The 21,939-nt window shown below is 35.9% G+C and overlaps 5 protein-coding genes and 1 pseudogene across 16 annotated transcripts; 2 read left to right on the top strand and 4 right to left on the bottom strand.

Moving 5' to 3' along the window:
- The first annotated feature begins 788 nt into the window (after nucleotides 1-788).
- On the top strand, nucleotides 789-5,782 carry LOC118043028 (KH domain-containing protein At4g18375). Of its 11 annotated transcripts, XR_012170888.1 has the most exons (9): nucleotides 789-949; nucleotides 1,166-1,821; nucleotides 2,241-2,636; nucleotides 2,738-2,992; nucleotides 3,139-3,425; nucleotides 3,523-3,587; nucleotides 4,701-4,853; nucleotides 4,944-4,982; nucleotides 5,493-5,782. XR_012170888.1 is itself a non-coding variant. In XM_035050824.2 (8 exons), exons 2-7 carry the CDS (start codon nucleotides 1,222-1,224, stop codon nucleotides 3,809-3,811), a joined length of 1,632 nt encoding a protein of 543 aa, XP_034906715.1. In that variant the 5' UTR covers nucleotides 789-949; nucleotides 1,166-1,221; the 3' UTR covers nucleotides 3,812-3,833; nucleotides 4,701-5,782. The 11 variants fall into 11 exon arrangements, 8 of the variants coding, with proteins under 8 accessions (XP_034906715.1, XP_034906712.1, XP_034906713.1 ...); XR_012170886.1 differs by having other exon boundaries at nucleotides 4,944-5,782; XR_012170887.1 differs by having other exon boundaries at nucleotides 4,701-4,982.
- A 381-nt stretch (nucleotides 5,783-6,163) lies between these two features.
- LOC118043030 (uncharacterized) lies at nucleotides 6,164-8,543 on the bottom strand. Of its 2 annotated transcripts, none has more exons than XM_035050825.2 (7): nucleotides 8,406-8,543; nucleotides 7,895-8,033; nucleotides 7,307-7,369; nucleotides 7,179-7,226; nucleotides 7,005-7,058; nucleotides 6,690-6,753; nucleotides 6,164-6,605 (listed from the first exon to the last, which is right to left on the bottom strand). In XM_035050825.2, the coding sequence occupies exons 2-7, from the start codon at nucleotides 8,030-8,032 to the stop codon at nucleotides 6,412-6,414; spliced, it is 561 nt and encodes a 186-aa protein (XP_034906716.1). In that variant the 5' UTR covers nucleotide 8,033; nucleotides 8,406-8,543; the 3' UTR covers nucleotides 6,164-6,411. The 2 variants fall into 2 exon arrangements, with proteins under 2 accessions (XP_034906716.1, XP_034906717.1); XM_035050826.2 differs by having other exon boundaries at nucleotides 6,164-6,602.
- Nucleotides 8,544-11,365: 2,822 nt separating this feature from the next.
- LOC118043027 (photosynthetic NDH subunit of lumenal location 2, chloroplastic) lies at nucleotides 11,366-12,466 on the bottom strand. Its single transcript, XM_035050818.2, has 2 exons — nucleotides 11,886-12,466; nucleotides 11,366-11,765 (listed from the first exon to the last, which is right to left on the bottom strand). The coding sequence occupies exons 1-2, from the start codon at nucleotides 12,387-12,389 to the stop codon at nucleotides 11,643-11,645; spliced, it is 627 nt and encodes a 208-aa protein (XP_034906709.1). The 5' UTR covers nucleotides 12,390-12,466; the 3' UTR covers nucleotides 11,366-11,642.
- Nucleotides 12,467-15,434: 2,968 nt separating this feature from the next.
- Nucleotides 15,435-18,127, top strand: LOC118043026 (2-hydroxy-palmitic acid dioxygenase mpo1). Its single transcript, XM_035050817.2, has 4 exons — nucleotides 15,435-16,018; nucleotides 17,559-17,621; nucleotides 17,700-17,771; nucleotides 17,869-18,127. Exons 1-4 carry the CDS (start codon nucleotides 15,659-15,661, stop codon nucleotides 17,983-17,985), a joined length of 612 nt encoding a protein of 203 aa, XP_034906708.1. The 5' UTR covers nucleotides 15,435-15,658; the 3' UTR covers nucleotides 17,986-18,127.
- Nucleotides 18,128-18,264: 137 nt separating this feature from the next.
- Nucleotides 18,265-19,601, bottom strand: LOC118043356 (cytochrome P450 704B1-like; annotated as a pseudogene).
- Nucleotides 19,602-20,093: 492 nt separating this feature from the next.
- LOC118043025 (NAC domain-containing protein 2) lies at nucleotides 20,094-21,651 on the bottom strand. The gene is made up of 3 exons (XM_035050815.2): nucleotides 21,336-21,651; nucleotides 20,927-21,207; nucleotides 20,094-20,789 (listed from the first exon to the last, which is right to left on the bottom strand). Exons 1-3 carry the CDS (start codon nucleotides 21,502-21,504, stop codon nucleotides 20,391-20,393), a joined length of 849 nt encoding a protein of 282 aa, XP_034906706.1. The 5' UTR covers nucleotides 21,505-21,651; the 3' UTR covers nucleotides 20,094-20,390.
- Nucleotides 21,652-21,939: the final 288 nt, after the last annotated feature.

The following is a 21,939-nucleotide window of genomic DNA, read 5'->3' as shown; positions in this document are numbered from 1 at the left end:
CTTTCATTTTGCAATACTGTGATGGAGATTTGAATATCGGTTTTATAATTCACCTTCTTGTTGTTTCTTTTGTAAGGTTGAATGCTTGATATTCTTAAATTCTGACTATAAAATATTTCTCTTTTTTCCCCAACTTCTTGTTGTTTTGGGGGTATGTTTTCAATGCTAATGACTGTTTTCTTTTCTCTTTTTTTTTTTTTTTTTTTTGTGCTTCCAAGGTTTCTTGTTAATTCAAGTACCAACATTTAATAAAGAATCAAGGGTAAAATAAATATAAAAGTCTTTACAGTAATTTTTTTAATTATAGATAAAATAGTTAAGATTATCAATTAGATTTATTTTTACATGTATTTAAAATAATACTTAAATTTAATTATATATTTTAATATTTTATTTAAAACATAAAAATTATAATAAGTTATTAATTGAATTCAAATTTCACATAAAATTAAATTTAAATTCACGACGTGTTCTAAAAATACCAACACAGTTATTAATTGAAGTATTCTCGACAGTTTTCTGCTTTTTATTTTTTATTTTTATCCTTAGAAGATCTTAGTTTCATTTTTTTTTTTTTTGTTTTTTCGCCATTTGATCTGATAAAAACAGAAATACAATTAAATACTTTACCCAATCGTATTTCATTACATTTTTGGAATTACAACATCAACTGTCCATCTCCTGCCCTTCCAATTCCAAACTGCCAAATTCAGCTAAAAAAATCCCATATCAACGGATGGAGGCTATCTCAGTAATTTCCTTGAAGGGATCCGGAAAAGATACGGTACAACCCTAGATTCCAATGCTCTGCTGCCCACTACATATTTTGACAGAGTCATCTTTGCCCCATCTTCTCCCCCCCCTCTCCTCCTCTATCTTTTCCACCGCAGAACAAATCAAAGCAGACAAGCACTACACCCTCTCTCGCTCTCCAATCCTCGCTTCCCGTGTTAGTCTCTCTCCCTCTCTCTCTCAATCCCCTCTTCCTTTAAATCTCCTTTGGTTTATTTATGCTGCGTAATTATTACTATTAAACTGCTAGTTACTCGAATCCCAGATCTGTTATTATCACTATAGACATAAACATTTTTATTTTCTTGTTTATCTTAATCACATAAAAAACTGTCCTTTTTTTAATTTTTAGTTGGTTTTTATGTATCTGCAGTTAAAGGGGGTTGCTCTCTCTGTTTTTTCTTGTTCCTTTTGCCACTACTACTAATAATGGCTGGTCAAAGGAATGACTACGGCAAAAGATCACAGCACTCACAATCTGATTATGGCGGGGGTAAAAGAAGAAACCCCGGAGATGACCCTTCTGACCAGAATACTATTACTAATGAGGATACAGTCTATCGTTATTTATGCCCTTTGAGAAAGATTGGCAGTATTATTGGTAAAGGTGGAGAGATTGCTAAGCAATTAAGGGCGGATAGTAAGTCAAATATTAGGATTAGTGAGGCAATGCCGGGTTATGATGAGCGAATTGTTACTATTTATAGTTCGAGTGAAGAAACTAATATTTTTGGAGAAACTGGCGAGTATGTTTGTCCTGCTCAAGATGCGCTTTTTATGGTTCATGATAGGGTTATTGCTGAGGACTTGAACAATGCTGCTGCCGAGGAGGAGGAGGGAGAGGATAGGTTTGGGGAGGTGCAGCAAGTTACGGTGAGAATGCTTGTGCCAGCGGATCAAATTGGGTGTGTTATTGGGAAGGGTGGACAAGTTATTCAGAATATAAGGAGTGAGACTTGTGCCCAGATTCGGATTACAAAGGATGATCATTTACCTCCTTTAGCTTTGAGTATTGATGAACTCCTCCTGGTAAGGGGTTTCTCAAGTTTTTGTTTTTCTTGCTATTGTACCATACCGGAACTTAAATTCTTATTGAGCTTTATTTAAAACAAAAAGTACAACAAAAGAATGAACCTGTGTGCTTTCACTGTCGATGGTGGAGCTGTTTGAATTTACTTTCTATTATAAACATGTTTTCTTTTTGTGACCTTATTACTAATGCAGTATGTTGTCTACCAATAATAACAGTTGAATACCTGGGCATGCAATTTTCTTTTCCATTTTTTAAAAAAGCTAACATAAATTCCGAACCAAAATCTCTAGTGTTGTTTGCTAGTGAATTTGTCAGTTCATCTCAAACATGCTTTTCTAGATGATTTGCTATCTCAGCAGTAGCTGTTGGATGCTGATGTATTTTCTGAGAGAAGTGAACTTTTGATATAATACAGATACATGGAGAACCCTCTGCTGTGAGAAAGGCACTTTACCAAGTGGCAACCCGCCTTCACGAGAATCCATCTCGGTCACAGCACTTGATACTGTCTTCTTCAGCCAACATGCATGGTGGCATGTTTGTGACTGCAAATGCTGGAGCCCCTGTTTTGGGTCTATACGGCAATTATAAAGGTGGTTGGTCATCATCATTTTACCCTGACCAGAGAGATGAATCTTCCGCGAAAGAATTCTCTCTTCGTTTAGTGTGTCCCACTGCAAACATTGGAGGTGTGATTGGGAAAGGTGGTGGTATCATCAAACAAATTCGACAGGAATCTAGGGCTTCTATTAAAGTTGATAGCTCAGGCGCTGAAGGAGATGATTGCATAATATTTATATCAGCAAAGGAGGTGAGCATGCATTCTTATTTTACAAGCCCTCTATGTTTTTCTTTGTGAAGCACTCTTGATGGAATTCTGTATTGTTGATGATCTAACCATTTTCCTTATAGTTCTTTGAAGATCAATCTCCAACCATGAATGCAGCATTGCGCTTGCAACCACGGTGCAGTGACAAAACTGAAAAGGAATCCGGTGATTCTGTAATCACCACCCGTCTGCTTGTGGGAAGATCACAAATTGGATGTCTTATGGGAAAAGGTGGGGCAATTATTTCAGAAATGAGGAATCAGACAAGGGCAAACATCCGGATTATTTCGGAAGACAATCTTCCTAAGGTTGCTGGTGAAGATGATGAGATGGTGCAGGTGAATGTTTATAATTTTAATAGTGTGCAATTGTTTTGACCCTGCTATTTGTGTCATGTTTTGCTCAATTTATTAGTTTTTTTTTTTGGCATATTTGGTCCAACCTTTGTAATGTCATGGGGATTGTGTTTTTTAATGCTGATTAGATCACCGGAAGCCCTGAAGTCGCTAGCAATGCTCTTTTACAAGTGATTTTGAGGTTGAAAGCCAATTTATTTGGAAGGGATGGAGCACTAACTGCATTTCCACCAGCACTTCCATATATTCCTATGTCACTAGATACATCAGATGGTTCAAAATACGGAAGCCGAGACAGTCAATCACGTGGACGCGGTTACTCTTCTTCCTCTAGTGGATATGGATCTCGTGACGTGCACCCAAGTGATAGTTATGGAAGTAATGGAGGTTCACTGGTATTTTTATCTTTGCATATGTGTGTGTAGAGGGAACTTTCTTTTGGACATCTGTGGATCAGTAACCATGTCTGTTGTTATTGCCTCTTATGAAGTTTTATGTGATTGTTCTTTCAGATTGGTGGTGAAAGCAGTTATGGAGCATATGGTGGCTTCTCATCTGGTCGTTCTGGTGGTGCTGGGTAAGATTTCTTTTGTTTGAAACTTTTTTGCTCAAGTTTTTTTTAATGCTGGTGCAATTTATTATTGTTACATTTTTCTGTTGTTTCTTAAAGTGAAATGTATTTGGAGATCTTCATCCGTTACCAATTTTGATAATCTCTCCCTCACTTGATTCTTCTTAACTTCTGCTACCAGGTTATCTGGTCAGAATCCTGTTTCCCAAAGAAAACATCATGGGTATTAATCCTGTATTCTAGGGCCAACAGGTAGATAATTTTCCATCCTCTCTTTCTTATCCTTATTATTCAATAAGCGTGCTGCTTTCTGTTTTCTTTGTGATTGAAGAGGACATAACTACACATTGATATCTGACCCAGCCATCCTAGTTTTTAGAATTCTAATGCACCTTTTTGCCTCTGTTGCCTTCCCTGTACAATCCAAACAGCAGTGATCTACAAATCCTGATGCCGCCCTTTGCCCTTTGATGAAGCCTTCAGCCTAAGTCACAAAAGATCAGATGAACAGGCCTTGACAAAACTGTGCTTCACCTTGGCCCACCCTCAGATGCTTTATTTTGGATATCTGTTGAAGCAATTCACCATTCAATCATTTGAGGACCTTGACACCAGTAACTATCAAAGTTTATATTGTGCTCTAGATGGATAGGCCATCAGCATGCTTGTGTAACAATAATAATATCTATTTCCCTGTAAAAGATGTGTGATTGGCACTCATGAATTTGTGTCATTGGTTTTATGAGGGAAATTTTTTTATAACTGAATTCTGATAGTATATGCTTGTATTAGTTATCAATCTGTGTGTGGATTGACAGATTATGGCAAGGGCGTGGAAAACTTTAGGTTCTGTTATCTGGACTCTACTTTACCATCTCATCATCGTGCAGTCATTCTTTTATTTCAATTTACTTTTATTTTCAAGTTTGTGATTGTTATCTCTGTTGCCATGGGTTGCCACTACATTTATGGTTGGAAGGGAATTTGTGGATGTCCTCTATTTATTCAAATTTTGATTTATTCTCTAATATTTTGCATCTCAATTTTTTACGTGATTTGTAAGAATACTGTGGAAATATTGATATGAAAATTTTCTAATATTTCAAATTTGCTTTGAAGGCAAATCTCTTGATGGTCTGTGTTCAGGCTTGTCCCATAAGCCGTGGGAAAATCACAATGGGGCTATTAGTTTAGCTGGGAGGTAGTTGTATGCATCCCTCTTTGAGCTGATTCACCAATTACTGGCATGGTGAAGATAAATCAGCTTGAGGGGTAGGCATGTTCTCTACTTTGCATCTTAGTGTTCATGTCCATTAGCCTTGGATGGATGGATTGAAGTCCTTTGTGTAATTAACGTGGCAGGTTTGATGCATCAACAGTTTTCATGTACATCACCAGCAGGTATGTTTCTCTGCTCCTAGTTTATAGTAAACAGGATGTTTGTCCAAGTCATGACTTGGCTGTCTTATTGGTAATTAGTAAGCTGGCTGCTCCTGTATAATAATTCAATAATTGAAAGATAGTCGGTAAGGCATGATGTGTGCAGAAATTGAAAGTTGGACAAGTAGACATAAGTGTTATTTTCCCAATCAGGCACTTTGTCCATATCTTTTATGCCACAGGTACTTCACCTCATCTCATGTATGGAAACAGACCCAGGAAACTAGTGAAACTGCTTTATTTTTGGATGTTCACTGGTGTGATTACCATGTTGAGCAATCGCCATGTTATTTGATAGGAACATAACAAATATCACTGTCGAATACAGTAATACCTGAAATCATGTATGCTTGCTTAGCAGTTGTATTTGGAATAGTTTTATTTCTATGTTTGCATTAGACCGGGTTTCTTAAGTCTAATGAAAGCTCACTCTTCAAACTTTTGATTTAATTGTGTTATATTGTGTTACAGCATAGCAGAAGGTATCTGATTCTTATCTGGTCTACATTCACACCTCTCCATTGTGGTTAAATATGTGTGTATATATAGGAAGGTTGATGTGATTGGAGCTTTTGGGGTTGAATTTGAGTAATTGATTTGATAGTGCAGTGCATTGAATTAGCTCGAAAGTAATGTGGAGAATTAACTTTTGTTTTGCTTGTATTGTGAATGGTGAGTAATTGTTTCTGCTGCCGTTCTCTGGAATTTCTCCTTTTAATTGGCGTGTAATATCTGTTCAGCTAGGATTTTATCATGGATTCTATCGTGACTGTTGTATAGCCGAATGTGTCTATTCTCTCCCGCCATTCCATCTTCGCTCCAATTTTTTTTGCCTCGACCAAACATTGGACACAGGTCACAGCTATGCCAACAACCTTGGATTAGCGTATCCGGTTTGTGGCTGTGGTTGAACGCCAGTGTTGTGTCCCAGAAAAACACACATCCCCTATGCTAGCGTGGTGATTTTTTTTGTATTGGTTTTAAGATTTCAGTAATCTAGAAGTTCTCCCTTCCATCAAAGTTTGTGTTTTTATTAACCAGCAACGCATGCACGTTGTAGTCGCCCAAAATTAAGTGGTTATTCAATGATACAATCCACTAGGGCGACTGAAGAACGTGCCTTTTCTGACCCGAATCAAGAGTCCATTTAACAGTTTACCAATATTTATTCAATGGTTAATGGCACTATTTGGGTACAAATATAGAAAGAAGGAAAAGCCAAAAGGTCCATTATAAGATGTGTTATTGTTGAATGACTAATATTAGGACGGCAATCCAATGCTTTACTTACTGCATTAGCACCTTGTAAGCCTCCGATCATGGTTTCTTAATCTCATTTTTCTGGGAATATAAAGTGAAAGGGTGCCAGCATGAATAAATTAAACTGCAACTAGGCATTGCAGGTTTGAACACCAGGAGCAGAGTTCTTATCGTCCCCACAGTTGCAGGTTTGAACACCAGGAGCAGAGTTCTTATCGTCTCCACCGTTGCAGGTTTGATCTTCAGGAGCTGAGTTCTTATCGTCCCCACCTTGTGATTCGCAGTTCTCATGCTCAGGAGATGCGTGATTACCGCCATCCTCTGCTGCAAATAAAATGAAATTAGTAGAAGTAGATGACAGTAAGTGGGCAAATATAGGCAAGGATTGCACGTGGTTCTGCAAGATACCATCATCATCGTCTGCAGGAGCATAAGCTGAGCGCCTTGAACGCATTTGGTGTTGCGGAGTGGGCTGAAACAGAAAAAAAAAAAAAAAAAAAAAAAAAAAAAACAAGGTTTAACCGGTGATCCGCCCTTATTGGGACGAAATTCATTTGTTAAAAGCTTCATTTTATTCGATCCGGCTGGCTTAAAAAACAGGATTGGGTGGCAGGACATTGGTTAAATTCAATTCGAGATAGGATTATAGGACAACGATCATAGCATGCAACTGATCTTTTGACGAGGAATCCTTTTCAAGGCATAAACAGGAACCATCGATACCTGAAGTTTTGGGCGGAGAGCTTCAAGCGGTCCTTTAGGTTTTTGAGCTCCTTGCTATTGAACAAGTTGACAGACAGGTAAAAGAAAAAAATAACTTGGAATTACAAACTCAACATTAGAGTTCTAAAGAATGACAACCATCAAAATTCTAGAAAAAAATGTTCAATTGACTACCTTTCCCAGTGCCCAATCAGCAGAATCAAAAAATGCTCGTTCATGATCCTAGAACAGGATGAAACTCCATACTTGTTAGATGATTCAATTGAACTAACGAAGACATATAGGAAACTAATGATAGTTACCTTAGATATCAACGGCTTCTTCTTTGATAACATTCCCCCATATTTTTTCTTTATGATCTCCTCCTGAAAAATGTGTCAGAAACAAGCAAGACCAAATGACACACAATGAGGAACAGTCGGAAGCATAAACAATCTGTAGTATGCACCTGCTGATTTACAACTGATGTTGTGAGATCAACGAAGAAGCTAAGTTTTGAAAAATGTTACGTTTCGCTTAGCCTGCATATCAAGGAAATCTATACTTTTTTTCTCCAGGGCAAGCAGCTTGAGAGCCAAGGAGTTCAGATTTGTGTCAAACGTGTAACCAAAACACAAAATTTTGTCCAGCGCTCTCAAGATTGCCTTTTCTTATACGTTTCAAAGAAACAGATTATACCAAGATTCACACGACACAAACAGATGTGGCAAGTGACAATCCAAAACATCAGGTGATTAATCAAGTACGAAAAGAAATACTTAGCGTATCAGTTTGTATAACTATAATTGACATTTGTTGATTTAGAACCCTTATTATGCCTTGGGAGATTATAAATTATTGTCGCCAGCCAAACCAGAAGTGTGACATAAAGATGTTGCATTGCAATTTACCTCCTGCTCGGGTGAGAGCATGGGATTTTCACGATTTAGATCCAATTCTTTTTGGTCACCATCGTTTTCGACTTGGTTTTCGGCAGCATCATCACTGAACTCTTGCTCCTTTACGTCCTCGATGCTCTTGCTTGACATTCTGTGTTTTGTAATAATAATAATAATTAGAGAAAACATTGTGAGTTCCAAAGAAGAAAAAAAGTGTGGTCTAATCTTTAACTGTATACGATTGCCTATATTGTTACATCTATGTATTCTAGCGCTAGAGAGTTGCTTTGGGTAGTGGCAAGACACACCAATTAATAATAAAAAATAATTGAAGAGAAAAAAAAGAGAGAGAAGAAATCATCGATAATATTGCTCTTGATAATTAACTAATAAATGCTCGAGAATTGTATGATAGAACAGAAAATAATTTATTACAAATATGAAATAGGTAATGTTCAAATGAAATTGAAGCAAAAGGAGCATGTTGAAGTTGTTTTTTCAGTTAGTTTAACGTGTTTATTACCTGATAGTAATCGATGATCGGACCAGGAAGCTTGGATGGCGGCAGAGTATGCTACGGATACGGGTCTCCCCGGATTCTGCTGTCTTATCCTATCAAAATGAAGCCTCAAGCCTACGCAATACGCATAGAACAATGAATAATTCTCTCTTTTTCTTCAGTTCCTGATGTGGGAATAGGCCTGTCATGGGCCTTTGGTCCATGCATTATAATATGTGGGCTCATAGCTCTTAGTTTTCAGCCAATAGGCCCGACAAACCTTGCATTTTCTTTTCCTTTTCTCTCTTTCTTATTTTACATTTTGAATGTGTGTATTATTGTGTTTTTTTTAATTAATGTATGTTTTTTTTGTCAATTTACATCGTATCTTGATTAATTTTACGATTCTAAAATTAATAATCATGTAGTTTTTAGTGGTATTGAGATTTATGAAACTTAAATTGGTAATCTCTAATAAGCAAATTTAGAATCTAATCAGTTAAATTATACCTCTTAAAATTATATTATTATATTTTTGAAGCACGGTGGTTTGAATTATTTTTTTAGTCGAAAGAAATATTTGGTTTAATGAGCATGCGTCAAGAACCCTAAACAATATGCACCTTTTTTGTGATGATCTTATCCTGTGAGCTTTGGGATTGTATCAAAGAATACATGGAGGAGGAAAGAGACCCTTTGCGAGTGGCATTTATCTTACACCCAGTAACTGTGAACTGTATATATCTGATACAAGCTTCAGGACTGACGGGCATTTTTAATTTTTTTGTTTCCGTTTCTTCTTCGCTAGACGGAAGGTTGATGAGGTTATAAGGTATGACTAGCCAAATCCCAATATCGTACCACATCTTGATTCTGTTTTGTCCGGCTTAGAAAATTAACTCTTCCGATAAGGTAGAGGCGGGGTTATTCTAGGGCAAACGTTTACGATCATAAATTAATGTGTACATCCATACCAAACAGGGTTTTTTTTTTTTTTTTTTGTGAATTCTACTTTATGCGGATATCTTGTTCTTTCTATTCAACTATCTACGTTCCACTTCATCGAGAGTGAAGCCAAGATCACTAGGATCATCGATCTTTGCCATCTTTGGTACGGTATGGGCACTTGTATTCTAATTAGCGAGGATCGGTAACTTTTTATAATTTAAAGAAATCAATCACTTTCTAATGAATTTAATTAATCTCAACCATGTAAAGGCAACGCTCGAACTTCTCACTGCTGGGCTTCAGCTGCAGCAGTCATCGGAACCTTGGCACACAAGGGGAATGCTAATGCCAATGCTAATTGGTTGGCAATCTGTCAAAAATTCAATAACTTTTGTGAGCGAATCTCTGGTTCTTTAATCGGTTCTTTTGCCTCGTTAATTATGATTATGCTGATAATCATCACATCAGCTGCTCTCTGTCGCGGCACTAATGGATTGCAGGAAGGATGCATGTATCCGTGTCATTATAATTTTTTATTTGAGCATGTGTGTCTACAGTTCTTAATTACTGTATTGTAAGATGTTGTCACTGATAATATTCAGAACTTGTCTATTATATGAAACTATCGTGCTGTGTCCAGCCCCAGGATCCATGTCTAATGGAGCCTACGGCTATAATTCATGACATGGTAGATGAAGCTTATATCTGCCTGACACTGGCTGGGGTTATGGTATCAGGACTCATGACCGACCTTATAGCCATCCATTCTATTTTTGGTGCATTTGTTTTTGGACTAACTATCCCGGAAGGTGAATCTGCTGATCAGAGATTGATTGAGAGGATTGAAGACTTTGTTTCGGGTCTGCTTCTTCTACTTTGCTTCTGGTGGATTAAAGACTGACGTGGCTACAATTCGCCGGGGAAGGTCATGGGGACTTTTGGTGCTGGTTATTACTACAGCCTGTGCAGGGAAGATTATTGGGACGTTTGTGGTGGCGCAATGATATTGCTTATGATTCCGGCTTAGGTCCAGAAAAACCTAAGCTGTTGTGCAATACTGAAGGCCATGCCTATTCATTTTTGTCCTGTAATTATAACAAAAATGAAAGAACCGACAATTCCACAGTAAGCAAGTGTTTTTATTTTTATTTTTATTTTTTTGATGATGAAGAAAGAAGCACGACAGTGCTGACGAGCGTTTGGTTAATGTTTTATAACATAATAGATAAAAATATGTTTGATTGTATAGATAAAGGTTAAAAAAAAAATGCATTATTATAATAATTTTGAAATAAATTTGTGTATTTTAAAAATGAGAGCTAAAAAAAAAACGTATATAAAGATAATATTCATTAATTTTTATTTTTAAAATATTCTTGTAAAGAACTTTTATTCAAAAAATTATACACTTAAAACATGCAAAGAAAAAATTAATTATTTTTAAAGTTTTAAAAATCAACTTGTGGCAAGGCTGGGTAATGAGTTGGGATGATGTACCTAAGTCAACCTAATTTATTTTTTAAAAAATGTTCAAAATGATATTATTTTGATAAAAATTATGAAAAAATTAACAGATTTTTACTAGTTTTATCTTTGGTCGATCAGATCACAAATCAACTTATATTTTTTACCAAGTCAGGTTGAGTCATTTCTTCTTCTATTTTCTCTTAGGTTTAAATTGATCCATGTCCTGGGTCGGCCAAGTTCCAAGACGATCCACAAGACCAATTTAAGTTTTATAATTAAGTTTGTTATACTATTATTATGATATAGCAGTGGTTAATCTATCTTATATATCACTATTAAATATAACTATTTTTGTTTTCTATTTTATTTTATTTTTACTGTTTTCTATTCTAAGATACAATAATTAAATGCTTACTATAAAAAAAATATGTTTTTTTATATTTTTCTTGTGATAGATTTATTTTATATTTATATCTTTTCTTTTTAATCAAACATTTATGTTATATATAAACAGACACACTCCAATATTGAAACACGAACTAAATGATGTTGTTCATGCAATGAAGGCGTGGAGGAAGAGCAAGAGTAATTTAATTTAGTACAGTAGTTACATTTAAAAAACAAAAACTGAATTCAATGTAATAACTAGGCATGTTGGAGTTCAAATTCCAACAGTACAGGTCCATGCTCATGACACATGATTTGTGGTTGCTCTAATCCACTCTCATTCTTCTGCATCATATATATACACACACACACATACAACAAATCTGGTAGAGAGAGAGAGAGAGGACAGCATAAGAAAATATATCGCAAGAGCTGAAATTCAAGATTGTTGATAAATGCTCATGTAACAACACTGGACTTGTTCTCTCCTAATATTGCCACAACATCGTCTATTGATTTCAGTGTCTTCTCGTAGTACAGGTACGATTCATATACTCTCGGCGTCCGAACATAAGAATCAAACTGTAAAATAAGTTACCAATTAATTAATGACAAATATTCTATGATTTTTCAGTAAATATTTTAATTAATCAAATTACAAAAAAAAAAAAAGATAAAAGAAAAAAGAATCAAATCGCTTACCTCGTCCATATTGTCAACCAACTCGTTAGCCTTTTTAACATAATCTTCCCGGCGGCTTGGAGGCAACGTAGAGAAAGCATTTTTCAGATCCTTGGAGAGATATGCTTGTTTTTGCCTAATGTAAAACATGACATACCTCCAGGCCATGCTCTCTAGCATGTCTCTCATACTATGGAGGCCCTCGGCAGTTTGGGTAATTCTTGCAACTGCATCTTCCGGTGATAAGTCAGGCTGAAAAAAATGCTCCCATAGTAATGAACGTGTGCCCCATTTCTCAGCCAGTGCTGCTGGTGGCGCGGCGGTTGTGGTGCCATGTAGCTGGCCTAGTGCTAGTGAAGTGGATAAAAAAGTCACGATTTTCCTTCTGTTGGTCACGCTTTCTAGGGGTGAAATTGATGCTTTGATTATTGGAGATGAGCGTTTGGGTTGATGATTTCGAGGTTTATTGGTGATGTTCTTCTGGGCATGGAGGAGAGTTGGGGTGTTAGCTGTGAAGCTGCTCATGATGAGTTTGGATAAAATGTGGAGGAATTATTAACTCAGATTCTTTGGAAACGAGGGGAAGGGAGGATTGTCTATGTGGATTTTGGAGCTGGCTGGCATGCTGACCTTTTTGCCCTTCTCTTCAACATGGACCGTAGCTACTTGCCATGTGGCAAGCTCGTTATCTTGTTTTTTCTTTTTCTTTTTTTTCTTTTCGATTACGATGAGACTTGTTCATTTAGAAGGGTCAGAGCGTAGTCACAGACAAAGGTTGAGGCCTGTTTATATTTGGACTGGGCTCTCTTGGAAAGGCCCAATGGGTCTTCCTTTCATCCACGACTGCATCTATCAAGGATAACTTTAGTGGCCCACCATTCCTTTTCCTTTTCCTGGCTCCTCCTTTTCATTTACAAATAGGTATAATTTTTTTCTCTAGAAATACAATGTGTATCGTTAGATTAGCTTCTTTTTCTCTTAGTTCGATGGCGAATAATATTTTGAAACTAATTTTATATGTCAATCGAGACTGAGTAAAACTCTTGGACAATTTTAAAAAAAAACACATTTCACGGTAAAAATGTATTCTAAAAAGTAAAAAGCTATGATTCCATTACATGATAATTATTATTTTTTCAAATTCATTCACGTACATATTCCATATTTTATAGCTAAAAAGTCATTTTAACTAACTTTCTAGAAAATGTTATCGCATCCATGCTCTCTGAAATAGGGAGCCATAAATTATATGCAAGATGAATATTCAAGTTATTTCATTTTGTTGATTGCTTTCAAGTTATCTTAATGAATTTTCTAATTATTTAATGATACTTTTAAAAAATAATACTTTCAATACGGTATAAATTAAAAATAATAAATAATAAAATGCATGTACTTTAATAAATAAATAAAAAAATAAACAATGCATAGGGATTAAAATCACTATTACATCATTTAACTAGTATCTCAATCTAAAGCATCTCATAATATTCATTCAAGTATCAAGGTATGTTTGTGTTTCTCATATCCATCAACATTATTTTCTCTTCTTGTTCTTGTTGTTTTAATAAAAAGTCCTTTGTATAATAGAAATCATGCCTCGTTCTATCTTTCGATCCAACATGTAAACTTGTGTTATTTTTTTTTGTAGCTTATTTTTTTATCATCTTTCTACTTATATGTCTCTCCATCTTGTCGTTGTCACCATGTATAATATCTTCTTTTAAGTTGATTGAACTTCGAGCAAGAGGAGAATAGGTTGCTAGAGTTGCATTTCTAATATCTTAACATAATATCAAAGCATATTGGAATGCATTACTTTAAAAAAATGACAAATTAAATGAATTTAAATATATGAGTTTTGTATAAACAATACCTTATCTTCATGAATGAAACCACTTTGTTTTTTATTTTTTTTTGTTATAGCTATTTATAACTTTATCTTGTTTTTTTTTTAATTTAGATATAGTGTTAGCAAAACTTATTAACCGCCGTTTGAATGGCGGAGAGACAGGAACAGCTAATGTACATGTAAAATTATCCAATAATGTCGCCATGTCGGAAAGTCTCATGTTAACCGCCGGTTTAACATCACTCTATGTATCCCTTTGCGCTGCACATTCTAATCAGTTTATTAGAAAACCCATTTCCAAGTAAATCAAACACAACACCATAAACCCAAAAACTTTCCTCAAACCTAGCCAGTGAACAATCCCAATCTTTTCACTCATAAAATCTTTTTTATCACTCTCTAAGATAGAACCCAGTCTCTAATTAAGTAAGTATTAAAAAATAAAATTGAAAAAAAATATTAACTTAAAAAATTGATAAAAAAAGCCAAAGCAATATCAGACAAACCTATTAAAAAAGCTGGTTTAATTTTTAAAATTTCTGACCCGTAAAATCTTAGACATGGACTTAATCAAGAAGCACAAATCCAAATTAATCAAATGTTAAATAATGAAATTGAGTAACAAAAAAATACAAATCCAAAAATTTTGCAGAAAAAAAAGACAAAAATAAAATCTAAATAAGAAAAAAAATTGATAGTCGGCGGAGTTGCAAAAAAAAGTCTAATTCTAAACATTATCTTGGATTACATAAATAACAATTAAAAAATATAATCAAATTTGATAAAGAAAAAAAATAAACGAAGATGAAATTAAAATAAAATTTTAATTTCATAAATTATCTTAAAATAAAATAAATAATAAAAAAAAAACAAAGCCAAATAAAAAAGAAAAAGAAGTTCAAGGGCTTATTTGAAAAATCAAGAGGGAGGACACAAATACTAAAAAAAAAAAAAAAAGTAAAAAAAATAGCTATCAGCTCAAAACCAGAGATCTTCTCAGTAAATACATCGTTCGGTCATGGAGGAAGCGCCAAAATAAATCTAACGCCCGCCCGAAACGGCTTCTTTGGCCACTGGAGCCAACCGCTCATGTCATTCAAAGACGACAGCGGGTGGTGTTTACTTATTTTTTATTTATTAAAAGACTAAACTATCCCAGCCTAACCCAATAATAATACAAAATCTAGGAGGCCACTTAAAAAAATACCGTATGATCCGAGGTTAACGACTTTAAACTAAAAGCGTAGAGAGGTCTTTTAACCATGGTTTTCAACATTAAAAGACAAAAACAACCCCACTGGAAGCTCAAGTTTTTTATTTATTTATTATTATAACAGTAATATGTACTTTAAAGCGAAAATACAAAAATAACTCGTATGTCAGCCTAACAATTTTTCACTTTTAAGATTATTTATGTTATTTTATTGTACATTTAAAAAGTAAAATATTTGTTTTATCCCTGTCCGTCTTGAAATGTTAAAATGATCCCAATGCAAAGACATTTTTGACCTCAGCCATCACTCTATGTTTTTTTTTTTTTAAAAAAAAGTAAAATGGTAAAAACATTATTCTCTTATCTAGAATAACAGTAAATTCACCATCCCATTCGTGCTTTTTTTTTTTTTAATGGGTTTGGAATTTTGGATGCTCTACGAGGCGGATAGATGCATTATCTAAAAAAAACTATAATTTTTTTAATTTCCTAAAATTAAATGAAGAACCAATCTAACGGGAGTCAAAGAGGAGACGCTTATACCTACTCTGTCACAGCCATTAACGGCAGCAAACCCGTCCTCAGAGCTGCTTTCACTTTTGTCTGTCTCGTGACGGCTATTCTTATCTCCTTGTCTCCTTCTCCGTAGAAAAACACACATACAACCCAATAATTTTCTCAACAAAATCCTCCCGTAGAAAATCCCATCTTTTCCTTTCTGATTTTTCAATGGGGAAGTATGGATTGTTTGATCTAGAGAAGCACTTTGCATTCTATGGTGCATACCATAGTAACCCAATAAACATATTGATTCACATGATATTTGTTTGGCCAATCTTTTTCGCCACTAGTTTGATTCTTTATTTCACACCTCCTCTGTTTAATCTCCCTCAAGTCGAGTTATCTCTGTTTGGTAGTAATGATGTGGTTCTGTTTCTTAACATTGGGTTCTTTCTTGTTATAATATATGCTTTGTTTTATATCTGTTTGGACCCAAAAGCTGGTTCCTTGGCTGCTTTATTCTGTGGTTTCTGTTGGGTAAGTAGTTGTTTTGTGGCTAGCTGGCTTGGATTCTCTCTTGCTTGGAAGGTAATTCTATTTCCGGTGATATTCTTAGTTTTTGGTGTGTTGGGTATTGAACAATAATGTTCAGTTGCTGTGCTGATGATAGCTCATGATTCATGGAAATTGAAAAAACAGAGAATAATAGGTCTTTTGTCTGGTCCTTTTGGCTATTGAAATTTCAATAATAGCTATTCATCAGATACTTCTTTTCCCTGATGATACGCTACCTGAAGAGCAATTCTGGATTTTATTCAATTTATTAGCTACTATCAAACTGGTATTAGTTTTATCGGGGCATCTATTTACTTCAGAGTTCTTTAGAGCTTTCTCTGAAAGCTATAGTTTGCATTTACTGTAGAAGCAGAAATATGTGTTTTAGAATAGTTGATGGCTTAATTCTTTATTCTTTTTTAAAATCTGGTTCTTTAAAGGTTATATTTCACAAATGTTGTGAATTGGTATGGTCAAGACAAGCACAGAATCAGAAATTCGAGAACTCTTTCCTTTCAATATTCCAATTTGTCTGTCAACGTGGCTATAATTAATATGTCTCTTCATACACCCCGATCTGTTGCCATCCTTTGACATTATGTATAACATAAAACTTTATTAAGGAGGCCAGTTCTGATTGTAAACCATATGTTTCCTGTAGGAAATATCTCATATTTCACTTCTAGATGCATACTTTTCCAAAGCAATATAGCCAGGCTTGAGAAATGTCGGACTTTGGATTTGAATGGTTCTATTGGTCTCTATCTGACTTTATATGCTACAGGAGATTAGGAAGTTGTGTGGAATCTGGATATTGGTTGTATATTTGACTGGTGCACGACCTGAATCTATCTGTTTTTCTTACAATGCCATGATGGATGTTAAAATCAGAAAGAGAATTGAATTGGTGTAGTTTATTGAGGCTGATCTCCGATAAAGAAGATGGACGATGAATGTAGTGCATCTTTGTTCAGAGTTCCCATGGCTTGAATTGTTACTGGATTCGATCCAATTTTGACAAAAAGGTGTTTTAGAGGTAGATGGCGGATCCAACCTCAAGAAGTATCATAAAGTCTTGCGAGTTGGATCAAAGTAGTTATTGATTTTTTACGGCTGCAAGCAGTTTTACAGGATAATGTAGTATATGAGTGTTTCTAAGTGTGCTTCTTCGCTGTGGTTTGATCATTTTGTTGGACGTTAGTACGTTAGTTTGTGTGACAATTTCCTTGACTTGTAAGATTCATTTTTCACAGAAGCACGTGGTTTGATCATTTTGTTGAGAGTTAGTACGTTAGTTTGTGTGACAATTTCCTTGACTTGTAAGATTCATTTTTCACAGAAGCACGTGGTTTGATCATTTTGTTGAGAGTTAGGACGTTAGTTTGTGTGACAATTTCCTTGACTTGCAAGTTTCATTTGCACTTTCTGTTGCTCATAAACATCTAATGCGTGTACATTTAAGTCTGACAATGAACATTCATGCATCATGCATTTTTCTTTCAACAATGCAAACCATGAGATAGTAGTTCAGTTTTATTTCATTTAATTTTGAAGGCAACAAATTGTTCTCCAGGTTGTCCTGGTGGCTCAAATAATTTGTTGGACTGGACAGTTCATTGGCCATGGGGTCTTTGAGGTAATTGATCCTATGATCTGGAGCTATTAAAGTTTAGTTACATTAAAATGTGCCTCAGGTTCAGATACTTTCCTGCAGAAACGAGCCCCTGCTCTTTTGGATAACCTTGTTCAAGCCTTTGTAATGGCTCCCTTCTTTGTGCTGCTGGAGGTGTAATTTCTACTTTCATCATCTTCTTCTTCTTGTTTTTTTTTTTTTTTTGACGATTTGATCTCAAAACTATTGTGGTTATGCTGCTTTGCTTCAGGCGCTTCAAACCTCTTTTGGCTATGAACCATACCCAGGGTTTCATGTCAGTGTTCAAGCAAAGATCGATGCTGAAATAAAAGAGTGGAAAGAGAAGAAGCTGAAGTTGCTTAGTTAAACTGGATCCCCTTCAATAAACATCGTCGATCAGCTTATATCCCGTTATCAAACTAAATAATGCCATACAGCTTCTATACAATATCCATGATCACGCACAATGTACCAAAAACTTTATGAGTTGAATGCATGATTATTTTTCACTTCCCATTCGTATTATATGTTGATAGAGCTTCGAGATCATATTGGATTCAAAATGCACAAACAATTCAACTTCCTTAATCTTAGCTGGAACCCAATTATTAAGTATTAATGTATTGGTTGCGAGCGTTAATTATTTTTAACTTGCTTGGAATGCAGTGAACTTGAACGGAGATGCATTTTGGAAAAAATCATCTTTGAGCCATCTCTCAAGCTTGAAAGAAACTGCATCAGGGCCCCAATTATACAACATTCTAACCATGGAATAGGGATCATAAGTTACCAGGCCTCTTGCTTTCACTTTGGTTCCATCAGGCAATCCATCGCCTACCAGTATACCTTCGGGATCCTGCAATCATCAAATAACAGTTCACTAAACAGTATAATGCTGTCATGTTTTTTTTTATATATATATATATATATATATAAAAGCACGTGTATCACAACCAAGATCTCCATGGCTAAAGATTCCCATTTTCTCTAGCTATGTCAAATTAAATCATCTTTGTTTTCTATTTTCCAAAGTTTTTACACGGTTTTCATTGACTGCATTGCATTCGATACGTTAGGCGTACCCGAGGAACTGCTAGATACAAACGAAGTGTCTGTGTGATCACTGCATGCAAATAGTATAATCTTCTCTTGAGTCAGAAGTCCTGCATATTGCATTTCCCTTGACTGAATGATTCAGGGTCTTTTGAGTTATCTGAAGCAACTTAACATTCTCTTCCTTCCCCTATCCTCTTCAAAAGTTTTGAGCTCAGAGTAAAGCTTCTCGGCTACGTGGTCAGGTGTCATTACCGTGTATATAGCCCATGAGAGCTGTTGTATCTCGCCCTGCTATCACAAAGTCCAGGACACCATCTCTGAGGCTTTTGTCTGTCAAATAGCTTTATGGGTTTTCACCTAGCTCAATGAACCTTGATAATATGTCATGTTTTATCTGACATCGACCATGAATGTGGTTAATGAATACAATTTCTTTTTATCACTATGGAGATTAAATCTTTCACAAAGATGAAGTTACCTTGGTACTTTTACCAGTGCCTCTGGCTTCTTCAGTTTCCGTTTTCCTTCTGCGAATCATGGAGTAGGTGAAATCATCAAACGATCTTAATGCTCTTACCAAGTAGAGCCTCTGAACCCACATTAAGAAATTTCTTAATTTTTCACAATGGATCAATGAACCGAAGCGTCACGATGATGTTAGCAGTATCAAATGACTGAGCAAAGCGATTGGCTGTAGGTTGGGAGCCAGTCTTCCAATTTCTACTCTGGAGTCATCCTCGTTAACAATTCCTATGAAAGAGAAATTGTAAGCTTTACAAACAACCAGAGAGAATCGACAGAAGCTCTATTCGAAAAATCAAAAATGGACTGAACAGCTCTTTCACATTGCATTTAGTTCATAAACTGCTCATTGCTGCTCCTAAAATTGGCCAAGTTGTCGGGCCTTTTTTGTGCCTTTGGTTCCATCGATGAATATCATAATAAAATTTCCGACCCGGTAGAGTTTATCGATGATCCGAAATTGACCAAGTCAGAGAAGCGGGTCATGGATAGAACTTAAATAATGGAATTCAACCTTCCTAATGAGCTAGCTGTGGTGATGGAATGGTTGGAATCTCATGCCTTTAGAGTTCCTATCAAGCAAACGACAAATTAACCCATGCAACCACTAAAACGCCAGGTTAGTTGCATAAATCAAATTGCTTTCCTTATTGTTTTTGCCCAGTCCATAAAATATCTCGATATTTTTTTTTTCGGGCAAGTGACTTTTACTATTCCGAAGGCAGAAAAGTTAATACAGTGCATGGCCGACTGCAAATCTGCCCAATATTGTAATAATTAAATTTCTGTATTGTTTGTTGGCCATCCTGGATTTTGTTAGGGCATAATTTTGGATATTTTGAGGCTGGCTGCCTCGAATTAAAAAAAAATTATTTTTTTAAAACACAAAAACAAATATAATCTTAATAAACAGTATCATATACTAAACAACAGTACCGCGAACAAATGGAAACACCTTCGAGGCTGTCCTATATGTACACGTGTGAAAATAAAACTATATATTAATAGATGCCTAGTGGGTACCAGTACCACATTAATAAAACTGCAAATAAAAAATAAAATAAAAATCGCGCAGGATATATATGTGCTCCGACAAACAATATGTACGTTTCTAATTGGATGTTAACCACTGAGATGTCTTCGATACGATGATGAGCCCAGATTTTGTTCATTCAATGGTCAAAACCATCCAAATCACTGGAATCCGTACACCGTTGGGTTCGTAACTAGGGGCTGATTAATTAAAGAAGTGCTGCCCCGCTGGTTCCCTTGAAAATTGCCATTATCTGTGTGCTCGGGAGACATCTCTCCTAGCTGAATTTTTATAACATGGTCAGTGAAAGCATCGCTCATGAGGTTCTGGGAATCAAAACCAGAATTATACGTGTCTCCACTCAAGAGCTGGGAAATTGAACCCAGGTACTCCATTTCCAACAGATGAGAAAGAGAACATGTTCTTGAGATTTTCATCATCTGTTGCTCTCTAGCATCATTAGCAGGGGTGGCGTCCAAATGGGCATGTACTGGATTTTCTGTTTTCTCCTCCAAATGTCTTATTGCATGCCTCTTCCTGTAAATTCTGCATAGGACTAGCTGAAACACACATACACACACAAAAAAAAAAGGTCAAATCACCAGAAGATACACAGATTCTTGGAAATTACATGGCAATTGATCATTAGAATACCCGATGATGATATATGAGCACCATGGGGGGAGAAGGAACTTACTCTCATGGATCCATTCTGCTTGCTGGCTTGCTTATTCGGATCATTTAAGCGATACTCCTGCATAATCCAATCGGTCTTAGTACCCTTAGGTGGCCTGCCCTTGTAAAAAACAAGAGCTTTCTTGACACCAACATATTTAGAGCCACTATGGATGGCCTTATCTGTGCCCGTGGCCTTCCAATACCCTGACACAGTTGCTCTGTTAGGCCTCACTCCATTTGGATACTTGCGGTCGAGAGGGGTGAAGAAGTACCACTCATTTTCTCCAAAATCCGCTTTCTCTACACATAAGTTAAACAATCAGTATTACGAGCCCTGTCTAGAAACAATCAAGCATGCATGCGAATTATAAGGGCACATTTCAATTTCCATGTGCCCAGAAAACAAGATCCTTTAACGTAAAACCAACCAGGTAATTGCCAAGGATCAAATTTGTAAATATCAACTTCTGAGATAATTGATGCAGGGCATGGCCTGGATGTGGCTTGGTTACGAAGGTAGTACATGATCAATTCCTCATCGGTAGGGTGGAACCTAAAACCAGGAGGAAGCTGCTCGGAGTTGGTTTTTCCTTGCATTTCTAGCTCTCAAACAAGACAAAGACGTATTAAAAAAAAAAACTTGGGGCAGTTTGCGAAGATTCAAGTGACGTTGCAGGTTTGCTAGGGGAGGGAGGCCAGAAGAGGGCTTGAGAGAAATGAGGGTGTTTGAAATGTTTGATAGGAGATGGCTGGCCCTTTTATTTTTGAGGTTTTTTTGTCCTGTTGTGGCTTCGTGGTTTTGATTGGTTGTTTTGTTGACTTGAAAACCTCGGATGATAACGAGGCTATGCTCGCATTGTGTGTACAGAATGAGAACTCTTTCAAGAACTCCATTCGACTTTATGCTTGATTCTTTGCACTCGCACTATCCAAAACTTTAATCTTGTTTTCATTGAAAAGTCCAACGCTTTTGGCTCTATTTTTGGTCCTATTCTATTTATATACGTATTAAATATTTTCAAGTGGAAATTT

The sequence above is a fragment of the Populus alba genome, chromosome 10 (assembly GCF_005239225.2).
Source record: "Populus alba chromosome 10, ASM523922v2, whole genome shotgun sequence".
Lineage (NCBI taxonomy): Eukaryota > Viridiplantae > Streptophyta > Magnoliopsida > Malpighiales > Salicaceae > Populus > Populus alba.
Note: the sequence above shows the minus strand (reverse complement) of the source record. Positions and strands in the feature narration are given on the sequence as shown.